Genomic DNA, 24,798 nt, shown 5'->3' with positions numbered 1-24,798 from the left:
TCAAATATAGGACAGAGAAAATAGAACAAGACAAGACCTATGCTTAAACTATGCCATCAAATTATGCCACGAAACTTAAGAACTAAAGAATCAAACAAATAATAACTTCATACCCATGATTTCAATTCCAAGATGCTCTGCCAATGCAGAAAGTTGACATAGTAAAAAAAAAGAAAGAAAAAAAAAGAAAAAGAAATCAGGTTTCAGGTAATAAATGTCCACTTTTTCAGATAGATGCGGTTCACTAGAATGCAATCAGTGGTGTTGTTTGGTTGGTTTTGGTTTTGAGACATTGAGGTGAGTGACTGTACGTTCCAGTAGCAGACAGACAATGTGGACACACACTGACCAACTCCAAATTCCCCATAAGAGAGAAACCAAACCAACAAGAATAGCAACAAACAAACAAACAACACACCTTTCTTGCTCATCGCATGTAAGCAAGCGTACAAAAATGCATGCAGACATAGACAGCCACACTTACTGCCATATTTACTAGACCTCATTTCTGGTTTAAGGTTAAGAAAAAAGAAGAAAAATAGAAAAACAAAACCATTAAACAGAAAAGCACAATGTACAACAACAACAACAACAAAAAAGACTCAAATACAGATGAATGTAGACATACATCTAGTGATTTACAGTTATTGCAAAATGAAGAACAGATGGCTTTTGTTTAGTCACAATATTACATTTTCATGTATGTTTTTAAACTTCCACTTCGAATATGCAGATGTATAAACACATCTTGAGCTATGGCATGCATGATACTGGCAATACTGAGGGCTTCTCTAGATAACTACCACTGTTTGGAAAGCAGTGATTTTAGAGGTTAAAGGTTGGAGGTTAAGGGTCATGCATCATGCCTCAGGCTCAGAACGCTGTTAAAGATCAGACAAAACAACAGCGTCAATATTACTTAACAACCAGAACTTGACAGAAATGGCAGACATTCCAAGTTTAATGCAAGTTAAGCTTTACCAACAGCATCTGTGAAAATGTTCTCATCATACAGTCAAAATAAGCACCAATTACACTTGCAGTAAAGCACTTATGATGCTAGACTACTACAGAGGATTTGAAAGCAGAAATATGCAGGGTGCGATTTGTGAAAAAAAAAGGGGGGGGGGGTTGAAACATTTTAATTCATAAAAATAAATCATGAGAACATGAACTATATGACGCCATGTGCTAATTTGCATATTGATGACATAAGTGCGTCGTATTTTATTGCCTCCCTATGCTCACATACTGCAATTTAATTTAGCCATTTAATTTAATTCTCAATAAAACAGTTTTTATTACTATATTTTAATGTTTCTGTTGTCAGACAATAGAACGAATATTACAATGACTGAAATGTGGTCCATTAAATAACCAGCTCTCAAACATTAATGAAAGTGAAAGTGAAAGTGACATTCAGCCAAGTCTTGTGACCCATACTCAGAATTCGTGCTCTGCATTTAATCCATCCGAAGTGCGCACACACACAGAGCAGTGAACACACACACTGTGAACACACACCTAGAGCAGTGGGCAGCCATTTATGCTGCGGTGTGAAAAAAATCATGTCCGTTGGTCATCCGGATGCGTTCAAAAAATGTAACTCTTGCGAAAGGCTACGGACGGTTCCTATCCGACAATTCCAGCGGAAGCTGGCGTTGCTCTGGTACTGATAAACAAACCTGAATTCATTACTTTTAATAAAATAAATAATGATTTTATAACGATAAGTTGTCATGTCATCTTTTTATTTTCATGATTTTCTACATTATGGGATATTTTTCATTATTGATTGTACATCGTACAGAGGTAAAAATTATCGCACAAATACGATAATTATCATACGTCTGGCAACACTGATAGGCTATTACTCGTGAGATAGCGCCGTGGGCGGGACATTGAGCAAGTCTGTAGAGTTGTTAATACAGAGAGGCTGCGCGCCAGCCAAAGTAGCGCATTTTAAAATACAATTGACTTTAATCAAACCACGGATCCGTGATAAGTTTTGTGATCCGTCTTGCCAATAGTGTAGTAGCACTGATCACTTTGAGGAGGGGATACATTTAAATTATAAAAATTATAAAAATAATTAAGCATAGGCAGGGATACATTGACCAGAAAGGGGGAAGTCCCACATAATATATATATATATATATATATATATATATATATATATATAAATTAAATAAAAAATTATTTATATAAACAGTCCCTTTCCATCTTGTGTACTACGTGAAATTTACCAGGTTTAATGGTTTTATATGGGCATGACAGCAAATGACATTCACAGACCCATTAGTATGATTAAAATATATACTGTATATTATATATATATATAAAAATAAAAATACTTCTGTCAGCAAGGTCACACTAAATGTAACAAAAGTGACAGTAGAGACATTTATAATGTAAAATAAATAAATAAAATAAAATCACATAAATGTTCTTTTAATCAAAAACTCCTGAAGAAAATGTATCGTGATTTCCACAAAAAAATATTTATTGATCAGCAAGTCAGCATATTAGAATGATTTCTGAAAGATCATGTGATTTCAAATACATTAAAACATTTTACAGACCACAAACTTATGAACCGTAGTGTATATTGTCTCGTCTTGCTTATTTTATTTTTTTTACATCATAAGTGCAATACTGTCCATGCATTTTTTTAGTTTATATATATTTTCTGTGGACACAGATGCCATCAATGAGCTTAACTTGTACTTAACCCAGAACAATCCTTTAAATGAGTGCCTGTAAAACATGAATCTGTCTGGTGGACTAATTATTCAATTTACTGTTGAATCTAACTCTGCTCTATTGGAACATAATCTATATATAACATGCTTTCTCGTATCATTTGCACTATATTTAAAATCTTCTCCACTTTTCTTTATCCTTTGGGAAAATCTATTTTTAATAATATATCAATGCACACTAAATCTGTTCACATCAATGAATGTCAACTTACTAAACGAATATAAAACCTTTGAATGGACAAACAGAGGCCGACACAAACATGCGCACACACATCATAGCCAACATGCAGCTTCAGAGCAGACAGACAGACAGACAGACAGACAGGAAGTAGAAATGGACATACTGTAGAAACCGGCCATAACGGAGGTTTGACAGCGTTCACCGGTATAGTCATTTGGACACCTGATGGAGGGAAACAAACCCACAGAGGGAGAAGGAAGGAACGAGAGGGAAGGGGTATAGGAGAGAGAGACATGAGGAGCAAGAGGGAGAGAGAGAGTGAGAGAGAGAGAGAGAGAGAGATGAAAAACATGCAGTTAGAACAACAGAGAACAACCCCAGTGAGCTGTTCCACCTGATGATGTCATCAATGTGATGTCACAGCCTGCAGCCATGCTGGAGGATTTTGAACCTGAGGAAAGAGGGTCCATGTCATTTAATGTCATTTTTTAGGATGGGTCTAAAAAAATAGTTTTAATGACATATATAGATATTATTGATATATGATTCATTTTGGTCCGTTCAATTGGATGCAAATTCCTCAAGATGGCGCTTACCTGCCTCAAAAACTCAATCCTGCTTTGTGCCACAAAATATATAATTATATATATATATATATATATATATATATATATATACACACACACACACACACACACACACACACACGCACTGTATATATATTTTATTTTATTTCATTTTTGTCTTATTGGAGACATATGTACTTACAAAAATATGCTTATTTAAAACTTAAAAATATATATTTATTTACTTAAAGCTGCAGTCGGTAACTTTTGATGCTCTAGCGGTTAATAAACAGAACTGCTTGCTTCTTGCGGAAGAACATCGTAGCCGGAACTACTTCTCTCTGTTTATGTCTATGAAGAATCACAAAGGTACTGGGTTACTCCGCCGCGGTATCCCTGAAGCAATCTAAAATAGTCAGAATATAAACATTTATTATAGGTGCACCCTAGTGATTCAGGACAAGCTAAAAACACGGTTTGGAAAATGGATTCATGGTGTACTCGCTTATTATATAAATTTTTCTACATTTTGAACACAAACAAAGTTACGGACCGCAGCTCTGATTGGTTGTTTCTTTTCGGGAGCGGATGAATTTCTGCAAATGGCAATAGGACCACTGGGAGGAGCCAGAGGAGCTTTTTTCACAGATTATCTGTCTCATATTCTACTGTCAGGACATAATGACAGGTTTAATAAATACGTAAAAAATATATTTGACAAAAGTTACCTACTGCAGATTTAAATGTTAATATAATTGTAAATTAAAAAAGACAGTCTTTTTTATAAAATGTCATGTTTAATTCAAAAAATTTTTTAAGTGAAAATTGTTTCACCATGAATTCTGAATTTTTTTTTTAAAACTATTGAATATATTATTTATTGTTATCACAAATTACTGGTCAAAACAGTCTATTCCTTTCAAGTAATGCCTGGATGATAATGAGAGTTTAATAGCCACTGAATTATTAAACTCATATTAGTAATATCGTATTATGATAATAACGTGATATGCACATTTATATTTATATTTCTCATACTCAATAGGTCTTTTCGTCTTTGGTTAGACTTAACTGTTCTGTGAGATTTGCCACTTACAGTCAGAGCTGAAAAAGAAGACATGAAGTCAGACACTTTCTGCCTTGCTATTTAAATAAAGTGAGGTCTATATTTTTTCTAAGATTTATTTTTATGAACATGACGGAATGCCGATCGGTCTGTGCAGTGGTGCATAAAGTCAGACACACCTATTACTCTTCCTCATACAATCCTAACCTGACCAGTGTGTACAAAAAATGACCAGCAGATTAATAATGGTGCCAAAAGCTTTGTATAGCCACGGGTATTTATTATTTATATACTGATGGTATTTTAGGGTTGGGGAATTCACCGTTCAGTCAATTTTACTGCAGAGGTCATTGGGACAGGCTGCATTTCATTTGCCTCAGGAGCTACAGTAACACACACACACACACACACACACACTGAGTAATGTCTCTGAAATACAGCTGAGAGGTATGACAAATATACTGTACAATAGTAAAAATGTGCCAACAAGTAGAGATTTTAATAAACGGTTTATACTGTTTTCGATATATTTGCGCTAAATTTGTTAATGAAAACATTCATTGAGACCTTTTTTTGATGTGGGAAAATGTACTTTTTGACATCACTGATTATCCAAAGAAAGGTAAAAACATTTAAACACTTAATTTTATTATAATTCTGCCCAGATTTCGTATTCATAAATGGCAGTTTACTAATAAAAAAAATCAATACCAGGTTATATTAAAATGTATAAATAGTATTAATAAAAGAGAGAGAAAGAGGGAGAAAAACTTTAAATATTTAACAGTTATAATAGTACTGTACAGACTGAATAATTTCTTTTGTACTTTATTTTGTTTTCTATATCACAAATGTTTATAAATATAAATTGAATGTTTATATTTTATGCATATATATATATATATATATATATATATATATATATATATGCATATATAACTGAAATATAAAAAATATAAGACACAAAATACATACATATGTGTGTGTCTTTGTCTGTATATATATATATATATATACACACACATACAGACACACATATGTATGCATTTTATTATTTCCAAATCTTATTAAGATTTACTGAATTTCCACCATGATATACTGTTACCAAGATATAAAGCATCTTGATAAAAGATTTTGGTCATACCGCCCACCTGTATTTGTAAAGTAAAACTGCTTCAGTGCTGTTGAAGATAAACTTTCAGGCATATAAGTGAATCACTGTGTCAAGAAAGCCAAGAGCAACACACACTATTTCCAAATCAGTCCACACTTCCCTGTGGGCTATTAACCCTTCTAGCTGCTTCAGATACTCTGTTCTGTAAATTAAAGAGATTGACTCGACGAGTCACAGTTAAAGGATGACATCTCCCCAAAGGGTTTGAGCTTGAAACAGATTTAATGGGTTTGTTTCTCTCCCTTTAAAAAATTGGCGCATACACTGTAAATCTGCACTGCCCTGTCCGAAATGGCTGATAAGAACAGAGCATTGTCCATGGTATCACAGGGGAGCAGTAACTAAGCATACTGTTGATAACACGGCCATATACATCCACAGAGCTGACAGATAACACGGCAAACCCTGTCCTCTTCCTCCAGGCCCTCAGACACACTGTCATTTCTCTGGCTCTCTCAGGATTATTCAATTAAAGCTTCCAGAGTTGCAAAATTTCTTTCCAAGCAAAGGCCCAACAATAATAAACCTAGACCGTTTTATGAGGTAATATGTAGTAGCGCTGATACCATTTAGAAATTAATGGAATTTCTTTTAAATTCCCAAATTTGAATTGAAGCAGAAAATATAATGCAGAACTGAATTCTGAATTTGAATTTAAATGAAGTAAAATTAAAATTCATTTAACGGCTTTAAATTTCGTAAAATTGGTTTAAATTTAAGTACTACAATGACTAAACCTGAAATAAAATAATAATAATAAAAAAAAACGAATACAATTACCAAAGCTCAAAACAATAGTACTACAACCTAAACTAAAATGCAAATGAAAATGAAAAAATCTAAATTTTAATAAGTACTATAAAAGTTTATAAATACTAAAATAACACTGTGTCGATGGTAGGGAAAATCCTTAAGCAATTGTGAATTTTGTTTCATTTTTGTTGCAGTATTTTAAACAGTATTAATCTAAATGATCTAGATTAACATTTCAATTTGACAGCCCTATTTGGAGTCTGGTGATGTCAAACCAATGTGTAGTAAAAATAAACCCATAAACAGAGATATTAAAATAAAGTTAAGGGATTGTCAAAGTGAGGTAAGATAAAATGAATGGATTTCGAATGTGTGTAACTTACTTGCAGGACAGCTGATTTATACCATGTATGAAATAACAGTCTCCACCATTAACGCAGTATGTCTTCTCAGTTTCATTGCACTTCCTGGCATGACTTGAGCCCGGAGACAATGTAGTGGTTACTATCGAAACATACAGACACACACAGAACACACAGAAAGTCAGAGAGGAACATCATACATTAATGACACTGTGAGAAATGTCTCAGTGGCTGGGTTTAGAATGCATTCTAGTATATTGCACAGTACACTCTAAGGAAAAAAGGTACAAAGCTGTCACTGGGTTGGTACCCTAAGGTACAAAAGCTAAAAAGTACATCTTTTACCTTATTTACCCCATAAGTGGTATGTATTAGGTACACACAAGTACTTACATATTCACATATTAGTGCAACATAAAAGGGAACCACACCAGAGACAGTTTTGTACCCTTTTTCTGAGTGTACAGTATACTGTACTGTACTTCCTACTATTTCTAAATACATAGCATGTGCTACAGAATGCAGCAATGATGAACACTACAATATAGTATACTACATTGTAGTCACATGACATCAATACTATAATTAATTCAATGAGTGGCATCCAGTTTGCGTTTAATAAAAATGTCCAGAGTTCCTAATTTTTACATATAGCTCCTTAAAAAAAAACTCAGTTCATATTGCTTTCAGTTCAAAATAAGAAAATTAATATTAGATGAAAAACTGAAATGAAAAATGTTTTTTTCATTATAATAAAACATTTAATTAAATAAAAAAAAAAAATATTTATATATATATATATATATATATATATATATATATATATATATATATATATATATATATATATATATATATATATATATATATATATATATATATATAATTTAGACTGAAAACATATAAATAAAAGCAGATTAAAAAACAACAACAACATAATAGTATTGAAATACTTACAGTAGCAAATGTTTTCGGCATATAAAGAAAATTAGTATATAGTATACCATTTGGAAGACATCCAACATTATATAAGCAATTGGATAAACTGGATTTGAGAAGTGGAGCAGAGGCAAATCAAGCATTCATTTTACCAACCCAGACAACAGAATTTAGTTATTAAATATATATTTCCATTTTCAGAGTAACTTGAAAGAAACAATTCTGTCATCATTTATTCACTCTCATGTCGTTCCAAACACATATCACTGTCTTTCTTCCATGAAGCATTCAAGCTTCAATAAAGACACTAAAGGAATACGTATTGTAATAAAAAATTTGGATGAACTCCTCATTTAACATCAGTGTCTCAGAATTATTGCTGTTTTTACATGTACACAGCACTGCTAAATATTTATCCATAATGGTAACAGAACTAAAACTGCAGACACACACACATATACACACAATGTTCCACAAAACACTGTATCATTCTGTATATAAACCAGAGTGAGAGACATGCTGCCAAATACACATGGCAGATGGGAGAATGTTCTGGTAGGCATCGCTGGCTCACAGCCACGCAGAGGGTTCGGATTTTCTGCAGTGTGTCAGAGTCACGCAGAATCAAGCTGTGTACTGCAAACATCAGCACATCACATCTGGATCTCTGCAGACAGAGACTCTGGGAATCTGTGATTCAAACCTCTGCCCGGACAAAGAGTAAGACGAAGATAGTCCGAGAGAAACAGTCAAGAGTGACAGATATAAAGAAAGAGAGGGAGAACTACGCCGCACTGCAATGCTATCCTTAAAAAAATGATGGGAAGCTGCATGCAGTATGCAATAAATAATAACATAAGGAATAATGTTGTCACATCACAGCACTTACATTGTTCATTCTGGGCCATCCAAGATGTAGAGGAGTTTGTTTCTTCATTGGAACAGATTTGGAGACTTTTAGCATTACATCACTTGATCGCCAATGGATCCTCTACAGTGAATGGGTGCCGTCAAAATGAGTCGAAACAACTGATAACATCACAATACTCAAAGTAATACACACAAATCCAGTCCATCAATTAATGTTGTGAAGAGAAAAGCTGCATGAAACAAATCCATAATTAAGGAATTTTAACTTTAAACTGCTGCTTCTGGCCACAATACATAATCTATATCCAATGCTTCCTTAAGTGAAAGTCTATCCCCTGTTTTTCCTCTCACATCAAAATCCACCAACACAATTGTATAGAACTTTTTTGGACTGCTTTTACTTTTTCACTGGAGACAGCAATATGGTTAGAGGACATATTTTAGTTAAAAGCAATGACTTTTAATTTAAAATGGTCTTGATCAATTTGTTTCTTACAAAATTACAACAACACACGTTTTTGCTGCACAAGATGTTAATTGATGGATCGGAATGGTGTGGATTACTTGTGGATTATTGTGATGTTTTTATCAGCTGTTTGGTCACTCATTTTGACGGCACCCATTTACTGCAGAGGATCCATTGGTGAGTGATGTGATGCTACATTTTTGAGGGTGGAAACATTCTCCGCAAATGTTCATGTTTTGCATGAAATAATGTTATGGAAATAAGCATGGCTATTTTGCAGTTTTAATCCAAGTTTGAGCAAAATGGTCTTAATTTTGAAGTTTGATCCAATGATGAGTCAAGGAAGAGATGTTAAACATTGTTGCTGTAATAAAGTCAAGCAAACTGCATTGTGGAAAAGTTTCTCAAACTTGAAGTGACATCATATGCTTTGTGCATTTTATGAGCGGATGTTGATGGACTGTCACGATCACAACTCCTTCCCTCACGAGTGACAGATCAAGAGAGCAGCCTGCAACACTTGTGTCTGTGGAGAATGGACCAGCTCTGATGAAATCCATGGCAACCGACCAAAACACTGTTACTGTCACAGGAAAGTCTTTGGATAATTATGGAAATACGAATTATGCATTTGCTGATGTGATGTGTAAGTATTTACAGTCGCTTTTCCCTGATGACAGTGAATAATTTCACACCCATAAAAAAATCCACGCCCCTCTTCCAACATCTCTGCTTCCTTTAGTTTGAGAACCTCGGCATTGTGGGATGCAGTATTGAACACAGTGTTCTCTGATTAACACTGTAATCAGTGGTGGACGAAGTACACAAATCAAGTACTTGAGTAAAAGTACAGATACGTATAGTAAAATATTACTCCAGTAAAAGTAAAAGTACTCCTTTTTCAATTTTACTCAAGTGAAAGTACAAAAGTACTAAATTTTTTATGTACTTAAGTAAAAAAGTACTGAAAGATAGATGTTTGAAATTTTATATAGGCTACTTAATTTAATTTTATATTAGCACATATTTTTTTTAAATAATACTACTGCCCAAGATTTTTTCCAAAATAACCACTATATGGAGTCGAGATATATTTTTGTTGTTGATATGGACTACGCTGATGAGAGTAATGCTCACTGTGAAGCTTACACTGTGATGTACCTGAGAGAAAACAGAGATGACCATCTGATCTTTACCAGTAAGAACAAAGTATTTTAAAGTTTGTTGTTTTACAGAACATCACAGTTATATATGACATGATAATAAGGCCTGAAGTTAGGAAGGACATTTTAAGGAAAATATAATTATATTTTCATAATGATTTTTTCCTTCTCAAATCTTGTCTGTGGTGTAAAAACACCCCTGGCCAAACGGGGTGCATCTCTTCCTCTCTTTGATAATTACTGTAGTTACAATGTTCTGAACATCACATCCTTTCTTTTGTCCCTAGATGTTATCTATATCTATATCTATCTATCTATCTATCTATCTATCTATCTATCTATCTATCTATCTATCTATATATATATATATATATATATATATATAGGTGGTTGAATAAAAATATTTGGACATTATTTATAAAAAATGACCTCAAGTTAGCACCAGCAAGCTTGTTAGGTAGACAGTTAGCATACGCTAACAATATTTATTTACTTATTTTCAGTACGGTTATGAATAAACATTCATGACTGTCTACTCGTCTAGTTAATCCAAACAATATAAATATGCATAACGTTACTGTTGATAAACAATATAAAACGTCACATAGGACATGGTCGCATTTTAATAAAACTGTTAATATTACGGCACCGGGGAATTTGAACATGCACGAGTTATTTTATATAATCTGTGTTAGTTTAAAGGCTTTTTTTTTTTTTACCTAAAAAACAGAGACGCTGATTGATGTGTCTGCATCGTCTGCCCTCGAGCATTTCAGTGGGCTTAAATAAATCACTCTTTACAGCGGATTTAGTTCCCAAACAACGGACAATTTTGACCTAAATATGATTTTCAGTTACAATAATTAATCCTAAATTTCGACATTAATAACTTACTTTTAGCAACATCAGACGCACGCGCGCTCACAAGATCTCCGGTTCTTATTTCTGGTGACTCGCACTAAACGGTTCATTTGAATCAGTGAGTGGTCGACTCCAGAACAGCTGCAATCGGATCATTCTAATTCGTAAAAGAATCGTTTGGTGCGATTTGCGATCCGATTTAAAAGTTTATTTTGAAAAGACTCGTTCATGATGAATCAGACACCGCTTCTGCGTCTCGGAGCACGTGATATATTATAGGGAGTAACGACATGTTTTATGAAATGTAGTGAAGTAAAAAGTACGATTTTATGCTTTGGAATGTAGTGAAGTAAAAGTAAAAGTTACTCAAAATAAAACTACTCCAGTAAAGTACAGATACTTGAAAAATTTACTTAAGTACAGTAACGAAGTAAAGCTACTCCGTTACTGTCCACCACTGACTGTAATAGGTCTGTGATTTCAAATATAATAGGTCTGTGATTTCTAACAAGTTAAAGGTGAACTTCCAGGGAAACCTCAGAATTTTTTGTTATAATTTCTTGTAATTAAAAACATAATTTTATTGTACTTCCACCTCCCAAACACTAGTGGTGCTGGGATCAATGCCTGTGTGTGTGTGTGTGTGTGTGTGCTTGTGTATAAGTCCAAAACCTGTAGTCTTTCTTTCCTCCTGTGTACTAATTAGTGTCGTCAAAGTGAGCCAACAAAAATGTTCTAGTGCCATAAAGTGCCACGTCTGATCTGATGTGTACCGTTTTAACTTCACATCAGAGTAAATCTGGCGCCTCACAGCTCATGCAGATAGTTCTGCAAAAGCAAATGATAAGCTCCTACTACAGTTATTATCACAACATGTCATGTCTTCATGTCGAAAAATAAATGCACTCTCAGAAAAAATGGTAGCACTGTGATGGTATCCTTTCGAAAAGCTACACCTAAAGAACGCTTTAGCCTTTTTGTGACAGCTTCTATATCCTTTTTTTTCTTGCGAGGGTTTGGAAGTCTACTGAATATGTGGTTTATATTGTATCTTACAAACAACTAATTAATTTGCATGAAGTAGCCTGGCCAAGGATGAGTCATTAGCTTTGAATTAGTAGGCTGTATTCGTCGTTGCACACAACAACAAAAAAATGAAAATGTTATTATAATCAATTATGATGTTGTGGTGTTAAATACAATTTTTAAGGCTATCCCCAGGATCCAGGGCATGAAAAGTAAACAGGAAGTGAATCTACAGTTCTACATGCAATATATTTATCTCAATGATTAGCCTTCATGCCTAAGACAATATATGGATGTAATTATGTGCTGTAAGTAACGTCAGGTATAAAGCAGACATAACTTTGGTGAGGCTGCATGGAGTGATCTAGAAATGGACAGCCCACCACCTGAACCCTGCCATTTCATAACGAGCTAATTAACTAATTAACATACAAACACGAACACACAGCACTGCAAAGAGAGAGAGAAAGAGAGAGAGAGAGAACAGAGGGGAATAAAGCGAGAAGTAGAGATGGCACAGAGCACAATAGCCCCATCTCTAAAGGTCACACATCACTCCAACAGGAAATGGACAGGAGCAAAACGATATAACATTCAACCTTACATCTGTCTCAAGCATATGTCCTCTTCTCTGCAGTGACAGCATGTGTGCAATCGAGTGGCTATGTTGCTAGCCTGTAACTGTTTCCTGTGAGAGACACACAGCGGTCAAATATATCTAGCTTAAATCTATTAATTCAAATTATTGGCGAAAACACAATATAATGATTCAATTTAAATCCGCATTTAGAATCTCTAATAAATATTTCTTAAAAAATTCAGATTCAGCAATTACAAACAGCAGAATGTGAATTTGAACAAAATTCAAAATTCATACTTTAAAATGCCTTCAAGCTTGGAAGATAGAAGATTTAGAGCCTGATAAGGCAGGTAGAAAGACAGACAGATATAGATGACATGTCAAGACGAAAATATAAAATCAAAAATCAACATGCACCTTGGACAGTCCAATGTTTTCTGCAGTGTGGGGCTGTATGTGTGTTTGTGGACCATAACAGCATGTTTTCCTCCACAGGGGGGAGATGGTGAGTTTATCCAATCATGACTGAAACACAATAATGTTGATCAGGTGCTGCACTGGCAGTGCATCTGTTCTCCGCTTTAAATAGATCCAGAGAGAGGCTTTTAAAGACTGCACATATTTCCCTCCCTCCCATAGTCCATCCTGGTGTGGCAGGATATTAGCTCCATTAGCCTTGGCTCTGAGCCTCAAGCAGGAGAACATGATTCATGCCCCAGCGAGGGGGGTTTCGGAGAAGGCTGTAAGTCACACAGGGGGCCTGTACGGGGCATCTGATCCACTCTACTCAACCAGGTGCCGATCAATGATATCGAACCACTTACAGGCACTCCCTATTCAGACGCAATTCACAGATATGTCCACCACAAGAGTAATCACACGCAGAAACACACGCATGCACATGCTGCAAAAATGCATGTGGTGGGAGGGGGTGGAGGGGAAGCAGGATAGATGGAGAGACAGGCTAATGAAGAGAAGAGTGAATAGAAGCAGGATAGAGGAGAGCCACTGACGGGAAAGAGACAAGGGGGTTAAAAAAGATGGAATGTTTGTACTACAAAGCATTTCTAAAAGGAAGCGCTATGCACAGTGCACATCTGCATATATTCTTTAATACAATGCAACTTCCAAAATGAGGAAATTATCATAAAGGAGATACTATATATAGTATCATGTATAGCATGTGTATTTCATTATTTCATATTAGTTTGTCTATTTCACAAACTCTTTGTAAGCAGTAGACAATATACAGTACAAACTGTGAAGTGAACACAGGCAGAAGTTGACAGACGCTGGGCAGGGGTGGATGGCATCAAAGCATGTGCGTTTGCGTCAGACTGAGCTCTGGACGGTGGACTCATTCCTCATTTATCTCATCAGTGACTCTAGATCCAGAATCATTCATTTAACATGACCTGTGTCCATGTGAACTTTGTAAGATGCAATCATTCATACAAATATGTGTAGCACCACTATACAAAACCTGCAATGCATTTCATTTCCATTATATATTTATCTGAGTTAAATAAAATATTCACTGCAGAATAATTTTGTCTGGCACTTCTATTGAGATCTGATTGGATAGCGACTGTTAGGCTGTAATATTGTTAGTTCATATTGCTCTCAGACTGTATTGTTTCAGAGACAGAAGAAGTGACTGTATTGTGATAAGATTATGATCAAGGTCATAATCAAAACATGCATTTTATCTCTATTTTTAAGTCTATGAAGTGGACAATTATCAGTGAACAACAGTTTAAGTTTGTGCACACAAATCAAAAGAATTGTAATATAGCACATGACCCATATAGACCATTTATAGCAGCATGAACATTCTGCCTCACATCTCCAAATGTGTTCCTCAAGAAACAACATGAGGGTGAGTAAATAATGATAATGACAATAATGACAGAAGTTTCATTTTTGGGTGCACTGTTCTTTAAAGAGCACAAACAGTGTCAATAGATGTCAATGTGTGTGTGTTTGTATTTTGCGTCAAGTAGGCTACACTTGGCTCTTGTATCTGACAGGCTCTTGGCATTGCAGATGAAGAATTCAGCGGCCAGAGTCCAGATGGGTCTCACATCACACACAAACATATACACAAAGATGTAAACACACTCTTCTCCTAAAACACCCGTCCTCTAGGACGTTCTGCTTTAGCCAGTGAAGTTCTTGACCTGTTTTAAGAATAACACAGGCACACACCTTTACCCTATATGCTCTCAAATCCTGCAGAGATTTACCCTGTTGACCCCTGTTTTGTATTTATCTCTTATCACTTCAGATGTTTGTTCTATTCGACCGTAAGTCACCTGCAAAGTGGACATTATATTCCACCATGATTCAAGTTCGAAGGGAGCGTATTTGTTCAAAGGTCATTAAACTGTGTGAGACGTGAATTTATTTAAAGAGATATACTATGTCACACTTCACACTTATCTAGTAGATTTCGTCTGTGTGGAAAGACACTAGAGACGATGGTGAAGCACAAATCCATGAATGAATCTTCAGTTTTCCTGTGTGCAGGGAGTAGGGAGCACAGAACACAATTGGACACAGTTCATGCATGGAGCTCTTTTCTGACGAGATGATCGGAATCTGGGGCCTTTTGTCAACTCAAAAGTAATCCTGTAACTCTGAATTTACTCAGCTACCATCATGGTACAGACATGATGGTAGCTGCTGTACCATGATGGTAAATGAACAAATTCAGAGTTACAGGATTATTTTTGAGTTGACAAAACCAAACCTCTCCAATCCAGCTTTGTTGGTAGCATGATGCTGTTCATCAACTTTCTTTGTCAACTCAGGCTTTGATCCTGAGTTTGTGGAGCGTGTGCACATGAATGTGTGACATCACTGACGAACAGCCAATCACGAGCCTTGCAATACAAAGCAAGTTTGATTTACTTCTCGCGAGAGACCCAGCGAGATTCAAAACTAAAGGTTAAAGGTTTTGCTAAAGGTTAAGAGATTGAAGAATATGATAAATTTTAATGTCATATGAAAAATGAAGGAGGACAAATAAAATAAATAATCTTGCTCTATCAATGCAGTGACAAGTGAAACTTGTTAACTTCATTTATGCATTTGAAAATATATAGTGGTAGAGACTCAAACATGTAAGGTCAGATTTTTTTTTTTTAAATAATGCAATTTTTTGATACAACAGCTTATTTATATGACATGATCTGTATGCATATTTAAAATAAGCGATTTATTATTATTGTTAAACTAAAATTGCTTGTGCGTAAAAGATAAATAATAATAATAATAATAATAATAATATTAATAACAATAATTATATAAATCATAAAATGACTCAGTAATTATCATTAAAGCCAGACTTCTATATATATATATATATATATATATATATATATATATATATATATATATATATATATATATATATATATATATATACAGTGGGGCTCGAAAGTTTGGGCACCCCTTGCAGAATCTGTGAAAATGCGAGTAATTTTCAAAAAATAAGAGAGATCATACTAAATGCATGTTATATTTTATTTAGTAGGTTAGCCGTGGAGTGTAAGTTACTATGGCAATGAATGCCGCTAAAAGCCAAGCCACTTACATGGTACCTAAAATTGAAACTTACCTGGCTAGCCAGCTAATCTAGCTTCATGGTACAGGCCCCAGGTGTGTTAAATAAGAGAGACATGCAAAATATGCCGAGCCGTGATATGCAAGGACTAGAATTGAGAACTGCTGCACTAGAGCATCTCTCTCGCTCTCTTTCTTTGTCTCTCGGGTGTCTGTGCTGTTATATATAGCTGATATCTGTGCGCTTATGGACTGAAATGCTCACTGTTCCTGGAGTGCAGAATCTGCCAGAATGACACAGTTTATCTTCATTAGGCTCAGAGAGTTATCTGCAGATATCCACCGAGCACACAAACATTCACAGACTCCCAAACACTAGACAAGTATACAGCACATGTAAACACACCTTTTCTCTCAATCTCTCACACACATATCCTGCAAGGACCTTTTTACCTTTCACTGTGACTTAACTATAAAATAGAGCTCAGATAATTAAATAAAACAAATACCCCTTTAGAACATAGGAACAAACAGAGACACACATACAGACTGAGACATTCCTTGCTTCCTATCTTTCTTCCTTCCTTTCTTCAATCATTACGGAAGTTTATTTCTTCTATGGGATTAAAAATATGTTAGGAGGTAATTGCAACATTTTATGAGTTTATATCTCATAACTGGACTTTTGTTTCTTTTAAAGCTACATTCCATAACTTTTTTTGGGTTAAACATTAACCAAAATCAATTAATGTGCAAATACATAACCAAAAATTTAATTCTCAAATCCAAAGAGATATTATAAAAGTGAAGGCTCATCCACGCCTTCCTAGATTGCCTCATTCTATCACCAAAAGAGGACACAACCAGAAATCAGTTGTGGAAGTTTTATTTAAAACACTGTTCCATAACAGTATAAACCAAATATTGCGCATTTTATGGAGGAAAGTTTCCTGAACCTGGTAAGGGGCATAACATTTCCAAAACATGCTTGAGGTATTTGGCCAATCACAATGCAATAGATAGTTGGCCAATCAGAGCACACGCGTTTCAGAAAGGCGGGGCATGGAGGAGCAACAATATTGTATGGTATTTGGAAAAATTATATGTTTTTTTTACCTTAAACCACATGAAAACACATTGCATTACACCAAAAACACAAAATAATGTTCTTTTTTAACAACGTCATATGACCCTTTTTAATGTACTTAGTGAAATTAAAAGTACAAGTAAAATCAAAATAGAAAAGTTTTAAAATAGGATAAAAAAGTATATAAAAATTGTTGTATACACAGTTTGAGCAGCCAGATAGTGTTCAGTTTTAACACTTTCTTCCATTTTATATATTTTATATCCAACATAAGCAGTTCTGGAATCTGCATCTGAAGTGGCCTTCAGATTCATTACAGACTGTTTAATGCAGCTCAGAGAGGAGATGAATTAAACCAGCAGTTACAAATGTATAAATAATCTTTCATAATCTTAAAACATAAAACCATGAAACATTTTTATTTGAAAAGATTTAAAATATGAAAAGATACTTGAAATGTGAAACTAAAGCCACTAGCAGGTGGCAGCAAGTCACTGTTAATGATTGAAGCATTGAGATTAAATTGATTCAGTCAAAATGTTGATTCATTCACAAATTAACCATTTTAATTAGTGAGACACTGAATCATTCATTAGGAAACACCATCCTATGTGTTGCTCAGCGATGCAAAACAGTGCTGTTTGGAACTATTTTCACAGAGCGTTTGCACCTACGTCACAGTTTGGACAGTTACCCTAATGTGCGGCCATATTGGTGATATTCAGATGTAAACAACAGCATGGACTGCATAAGGACTTAGTAAGCAGGAAAGGGTGTGATATTTTGAAAAACTAAAGTTAATAGATGGTAAAGAGCCATATGACCAAGCCTATACTTGAGGCCTTTTTGGTTCAGTGGCATTGTTTACATTCAGTGCCACCAATATGGCCGATTTCCAGATTGATGACATGTAGTGAAAACAACCTATTGGCGGAATACAGCATCTAAAATGTAAGTAACTTAATAACTTTATTAAGCTTGTATAAAATCAATCAGATATCATGCTGATTATCTGGAGAGAAAAATGGCACTCTTAGTGTGATTTATATTAAATTACCTATATTCCTCTTATTTTGAATCTTATGGGCAGTCTAAATGCATTTTAATAGACTAAATTACAGTGTATGTGTGCACTATCTGTGTTTTACTCGATAATGTCAGATCGGACATCGTTAAAACAACACTTATGATATTGGCACAGACTATATTAATCACCATTAGTCACGCAATTTACATTGTTGTATACGGAGCCCCGCACTTGGCATGCAAGAAAATAGTAATCGTGTGCACGATTTAGCCTACTATTTTTTCCTGCGGGGCTCCGTAGTTGTAGAATCACAATAAAAAACTTAATTTTTCGTTGATTTGTTCATTCATAATCCACTAAAATCATAATTGACATACATCGTCATTGATAATTCACAGGCTGCACATTTTGGAGGAAAAATTTAATTGCTCAAAATAATTCATATTTAAGGTTTCAATTGTTTTTTTTTAAGCTGCAAGGTTGCTGTCTTTGTTTGTAGGGCTGCACAATTTGTTCAAAAATTTATTATTATTATTTTTTTTTTGTGTGTATTCTCACACACACACACACAATCCCTAATTTATTCTATCGATTCCTTTACTTATTCTTTCATTCATTCTTTTATCATCTTCATTCTCGCAGTCATTCTTTCATTCTTTGTGTCTACGAGAGCCTGCTGACACATCAGATAATGGAGGGGTTTGGTGGAGAGCTAGAGGACAAAGTTGAGAGAGAGAGAAAGACCCTATATCTCAAACCACTCAACCATAACTGCCCTTAAGATGGGCTGGATTGAGCTCACACACACACACACACACACACACACACACTAACGGCACATCAAACGCCTACGGCTGATGTGATATACTCCAGAGACTGAAGCAGGTGGAGAGATCGGTGAGTAAAACAGCAGATGAGAGAGGTGTGTTCTCCACAATAACATCCAAACTCACAAAACAGACATGAAAGCTGCCTCAAATCCTCAAATCCTGTGGCTGTGTGCTTTTACAATTTTACTGCCTAATGGATGATAAAACAGGAAAAGCAATCCTATTGGCTTACTGTACATTGTAGGATGGGTCAAAACCATATTATAGAGTGGTGGACTCTTTTGACTTGGGCAACTAAGCTGGAAACCAGCTAGCAACCTAGACAGGTCCAGTCTGCTCTCACTGTCCAGATACCTCACAAAGCACATCTGCTGTAAACAAAGTACACACAGTAAAATCTGCCCCATTATAAGAAGAAGCCCTGGTCTCCTGCGACAATGGGATTATGGGACATAATGGAGCTCTTACTGCTTTGGATGCTGACGTAGCTGGTGGTGTTTTCTCTGCCCAGCGAGTTTTCCACCACACAGGTGTAGTTCCCAGAATCCACCAGTCTCACTCTGCTGATGTGAAGCTTTGAATTTTTCCTGCACAAAAGTGGCCGACACAGAAAGAAAGAGAACAATGGAGAAAAACATCAGGGTATATGAGGACAGAAATTGAAAGAGAGAAATAAAAGTCAGATGGCGTGGGAGAGAAAAACAATGCATCAGTAGAAATGTAGACTGAGATCTCCACAAAACAAGTTTGTGTAGTTGCTATTTATCCCAGAAGGACATGATCCTGGATCACCATGTTGTTGGGCCTAGAACAACATTGCTATCAACCAATCAGACCACAGGATCAGTCCAAATTTCCAACACTTTATTTGGAAAAGTGCAATGGAATGGCACTTGCACATTGGAAACTGATGCAGAAATCCCAACAGTTTTGCCAAGATGAGATCACATCACATGATATAAAACTTTTTTAACAAGCAAAGGTTTGCAGAGATAGGTGTATAAAATATGGTAAATTGTTGTCGCTACTGATAATTCTACACCTACCAAATACTAGTATTAACATTTTGCCTCTGAGCATTGGACAATAAAATGTCTTTACATTTACACTTCCGTTCAAATGTATTGGGTCAATGTTTTTTTTTTTTTTTTTATAGAGAATTAATACTTTCTATTCATGAAAGAATCCTAATAAATAAATCTATTATTTTCAACATTGTTAATAATAAATGTTTCTTCAGTTTGATAGAATGATTTCTGAAGGATCATGTGACACTGAAGACTGGAGTAATGATGCTGAAAAATCAGCCTTGGCATCACAACAAAAAATAATATTTTAAACTATTTTTATAATTTATTTTAAACTGTAATAATATTTCACAATATTACTGTTTCTACTCTATTAAATAAATGCAGCCTCGGTGGGCATAAGAAACACATACAAAACCTTACAAACCTGTAACTTCTGAACAGTAGCGTACTTATTATTTGTATTTAGTAATTTAGCAAATGTCATCCAAATCGACTTTTCGATCAGAGATACCGAGTATAGGAATATCCCACATCCGACTTCAAGTTAAGACTTAGGGTTAGCCCTGATTTCTTTATAGGAATGTTGTTCCAGGACCAACAAAGGATGTCGGTCCAGGAATATGTCCTACTTGGCTTCATCACATGGTGCGTGGGGTCTCTAGTGGTGTCAATGTGATACTCGCATTGTCTATCTGCCCTTCTCCTCAGGTCAGGATGTGGACAGCTCATTAGAGGAGCAAAGCTCTCGAAGGATCTCGCTCTGCAGCAGGACGCAGAGAAATTCCTCTGTCCTTACTTTACCTCCATCATTATTAAACCATCTCTGTCCACGCTGTCAGCTCTTTCACTCACAGTTCATCGGCATAAGTGTGTGTACGGATGCGAGTGCGTGTCTCTGTGGCTGTGGATCTGCAGCTTCAGCACACACACATTTGCAAAGTTACACAAGGGGCCAGTGAACAGGCAATCCTGTTAGAGTGATCTGCTTTCTGTGCACCTCAGCACTTTTTCTCGGAGAACAGAAGAGGGCCGTTGAGTCACGGAATGCCCTGAATTCTTCCGTATGTTTCCTTCCCGGCATACTGAACAGCTACTGTACATTTGGACTGACCGTGACATATGGATGGAATATACAGCTGCATGTGCACTATTGATTTGTGTTACGAATGGCTAAATAACATTGATGCAATGTTACTGCAACATGCAGAGTTCAGCAACTTTTTATTCGATCCTTTATCCCATTTCATGAAACGCCGCTTTCCTGTATATTAAGACATTTGCATGATTATGCAATTCTCACTGAAGACTAGTTTATCCAGACCCCAAGCGTATATAAACTTAGTCATATGTTTTTTTTTATTCTATTCTCCACCTACAGACACCACTGAGGGAGAAAGTATTGCGTGTTCGGGCCCACACACTCTCCCCTTAGACACACCAGCAACCCACGGTCCCATTGCCAGAGAAAAGCAATGAAGGGGAAGTTACCCAAAATTCACTGATGAAGCTTCCTTGAGATGGAAAGGATACGTTTTTTATTATTTACTCAATATCGTGACATTCCAAACCTGTATGACTTGCTTTTTTCAACATAAATGTAATATTACGGCCTACACCTGCACAAAATAATACAAATGCAAAGTAAACGTGAATGTAAGTTACACTAGCTTTCAAAAGTTTGCGCTCTTCACAATTTTTTTTTATTTTATTTTTTTTTAAAGGAATTAATACTTCTTTTCAGCAAGAATATGTTACATTGAACAAAGGAATTAATACTTCTTTTTAGCAAGAATATGTTACATTGAACAAAATTGACAGTAAAGGCATCATGTTACTCAAGATATTTTATTTAAAATTAAAAGCTGTTGTTTTCAACTTTGTATTCACCAAAGAATTCTGGAAAAAAGGTTTTCACAAAAATATTGAGCAGCACAACTGTTTTCAACATCAATGACGATAAGAAATATTTCTTAACTGCCTAATCAGCATATTAGACTGATTTTTGAAGAATCGTGTGACACTGAAGACTGGAGTTATGATGATGAAAATTGCGTCACAGGAATCAATTACATTTTAAAATGGAAAACATTTTTATTAGAATATTATTATTTCAGAAAATTGCTCTCTTTACTGTATGTGTGTGTGTTAAATGTTTTTATCAAATAACTATAGCCTTGAGGAGATTAATTCAAAAACATAAGACATTTTACTGACAAACTTAAAATTTACAGTATGTGAATTTATGCATTCAATAATTTTGTCTTTTCCCATGAACTATAATTAGCAATTTTGCTATTTAATTAAATATTAATGAATATGAAATATTTACTATTAAATTCAAGGATATTTGTATATTACAATATTAGAAAAGTGCAAATGAGATTTGAGCACTACAACAGAAGGTTCAATTTAAGCTAAAAATATCTCTCACACAAATCTTTGTTTTTGTTACCGCTTGCATTATATGAGGAAAAGCAGCGTGAACTTTCTTCATAATTTTATAACGAAAAAAAATCATATGAGTTTGGAACAACATGAGAGCAAGTAAATGATGAAAGAGTTTTCATTTTGAACTACTCCTTTAACAAGACGTCTGCATCTCTCTCCCCTCTGAAAGTCTCCGAGTCTATTTACAAACTGGGACAATCTTCTGCTCGAGTTGATGGGAGATGTATTTTTAATACCTCTGATGCCAAGAATAATTCTGCCAGCGTATGAGTAGTGTGTTTGCTTGTGCATCTCTCTCTCTGTGTGTGTGTGTGTGTGTGTCTTACTTGTTGGATTTGATTTTGACGTCTTTCCTCTTGTGGAGCTGGCTGCCATCTTTGTACCAGTTGAAGGAGGGGCTTGGGTTGCCCACAGCTTCACACTTGAGTGTTAACTTTTTACCTTCCAGGAGCCACTGAGAATCCATGGGCTTCACCTTCGGAGCTGATGCTAAAGACGGAGAAAATAGACAAAGAGTGAGCAGAAAAGATTTTTTTCTCTTTACTACCTCAGTTGTTCCTCATAGACAGCAATGAGCAATGCTTTCACTTTGATTTTCAATGATTTAAATAAAAACAGCACAATTTATAACATACAAAACATATTTGCTTGAATTTGTCTTTTTTTTTTTTTGTAGGGTGTTTATTCCATCCCTGTTCATTTTACATTTTGTACACTGAATGTCAAAAATCGTCCTATTTGTTTTTGTTTTTATTTATCCTGAGGAATTAATCTGACACAGAAATGTAACATAACTGGAGCAAACTATGAGCAATACAGATTCCTTGGGGTGGAGGTGAGATTGACTGAGATGACAAGGGGAGAAGAAAGAGAGATTATTGGAAAAAGAAAAGACGAGGGACAGATGGAGGGAGGGATGGATTTTGCCAGAAGAGAAATGGAGAGAAAGAAGAAGGCATGACGGCTGAAAATGCAGGGAAACATGTTGAGAGACAGACGCAGATGGGAGGATGAAAAGAAGCAAATAGAAGAGTGGGAAAGAGGAAAGAAGTGAGAAACGAAAGAATATGTGAGAGATTAATGGGGCTCATCTTCCTGCAGTTTACCTCCGTAAAGTAATCCATCTAGCAATGAGAAACAAGCCCAATATTGTGAACTAGGAGCAGTAATAAAAATACAGTACATTTAGGGTAGTTCACACACACACACACACACACAAACAATAATAATGCTGCTACAGAGAGTTTGTTTTATATTGCACCTCAAGCTTAATGTTAAGACACAGAAACAAAAGAAAAACAAAAAAGACACCAAAGAGAAAATATGAAAAATATATTAGAAATAACAACCAATGCCTATTTTTTAACCTTTTAGATTTTTTTCATTACTGTAATGCACTTGAATGTTTTACTTTTTTTTTATTCTCTCATTACTAAATACACACAAACACATATACATCTATACTTAGATGAACAAAATAAAAAAAATAAAATAAAACTGTATTATCCTAAAATTAGTTTTTGTTGAAAACTGTCTTTATTCATTTATGCAAAATATGTTTTCATATTTCCTTCTTTTGATTTTAAGGGTGAAATTTCAAAAATGAAATAAAATTTCAGTAAGAGGAATCCTCATGAAACTGACTTCAGGTACAGATTTGGACTGAACACAACATGTTATTGCCATTTGTTCACTGTTTAACTGAGTCTGGCTCCATCTGTGTTTTTCTCCTCCTTCTCTTTCTTCAGAGCAGTACTTCATTCTGTCACATCCAGTGAAATTACACCTTCTTGTCTCCAGATGCTTCTGACACACACACACACACACACACTCTCTCTCTCTCTCTCTCTCTCTCTCTCTCTCTCTCTCTCTCATAGACACATACACTATAATGTTTTATTCACCATTTACATGGTTTGACTAAAGCACACATACAGTCCTTATACAATTAATATACACTACAGAAGCACACACACACACACACACACACACACACACACACACTTTCACTTCTTATCACATGCTTGCACATTGTAACT

General features: G+C 35.2%; 1 protein-coding gene across 1 annotated transcript in view; it reads right to left on the bottom strand.

Moving 5' to 3' along the window:
• The window catches only part of LOC113058011 (pro-neuregulin-2, membrane-bound isoform-like), a 54,474-nt gene that overhangs the window by 5,041 nt on the left and 24,635 nt on the right, over positions 1-24,798 (bottom strand). The window contains exons 2-6 of the mRNA XM_026225683.1: positions 23,086-23,248; positions 19,749-19,867; positions 6,886-7,006; positions 3,107-3,165; positions 114-137 (exon numbers count right to left, since the gene is read on the bottom strand). Of these exons, the coding sequence (XP_026081468.1) occupies positions 114-137; positions 3,107-3,165; positions 6,886-7,006; positions 19,749-19,867; positions 23,086-23,248 (486 nt within the window). The remainder of the gene's footprint in view (positions 1-113; positions 138-3,106; positions 3,166-6,885; positions 7,007-19,748; positions 19,868-23,085; positions 23,249-24,798) is intronic.

The sequence above is a fragment of the Carassius auratus genome, chromosome 39 (assembly GCF_003368295.1).
Source record: "Carassius auratus strain Wakin chromosome 39, ASM336829v1, whole genome shotgun sequence".
NCBI classification, from domain to species: domain Eukaryota; kingdom Metazoa; phylum Chordata; class Actinopteri; order Cypriniformes; family Cyprinidae; genus Carassius; species Carassius auratus.
This window is presented reverse-complemented; position numbering and strand designations above follow the sequence as displayed.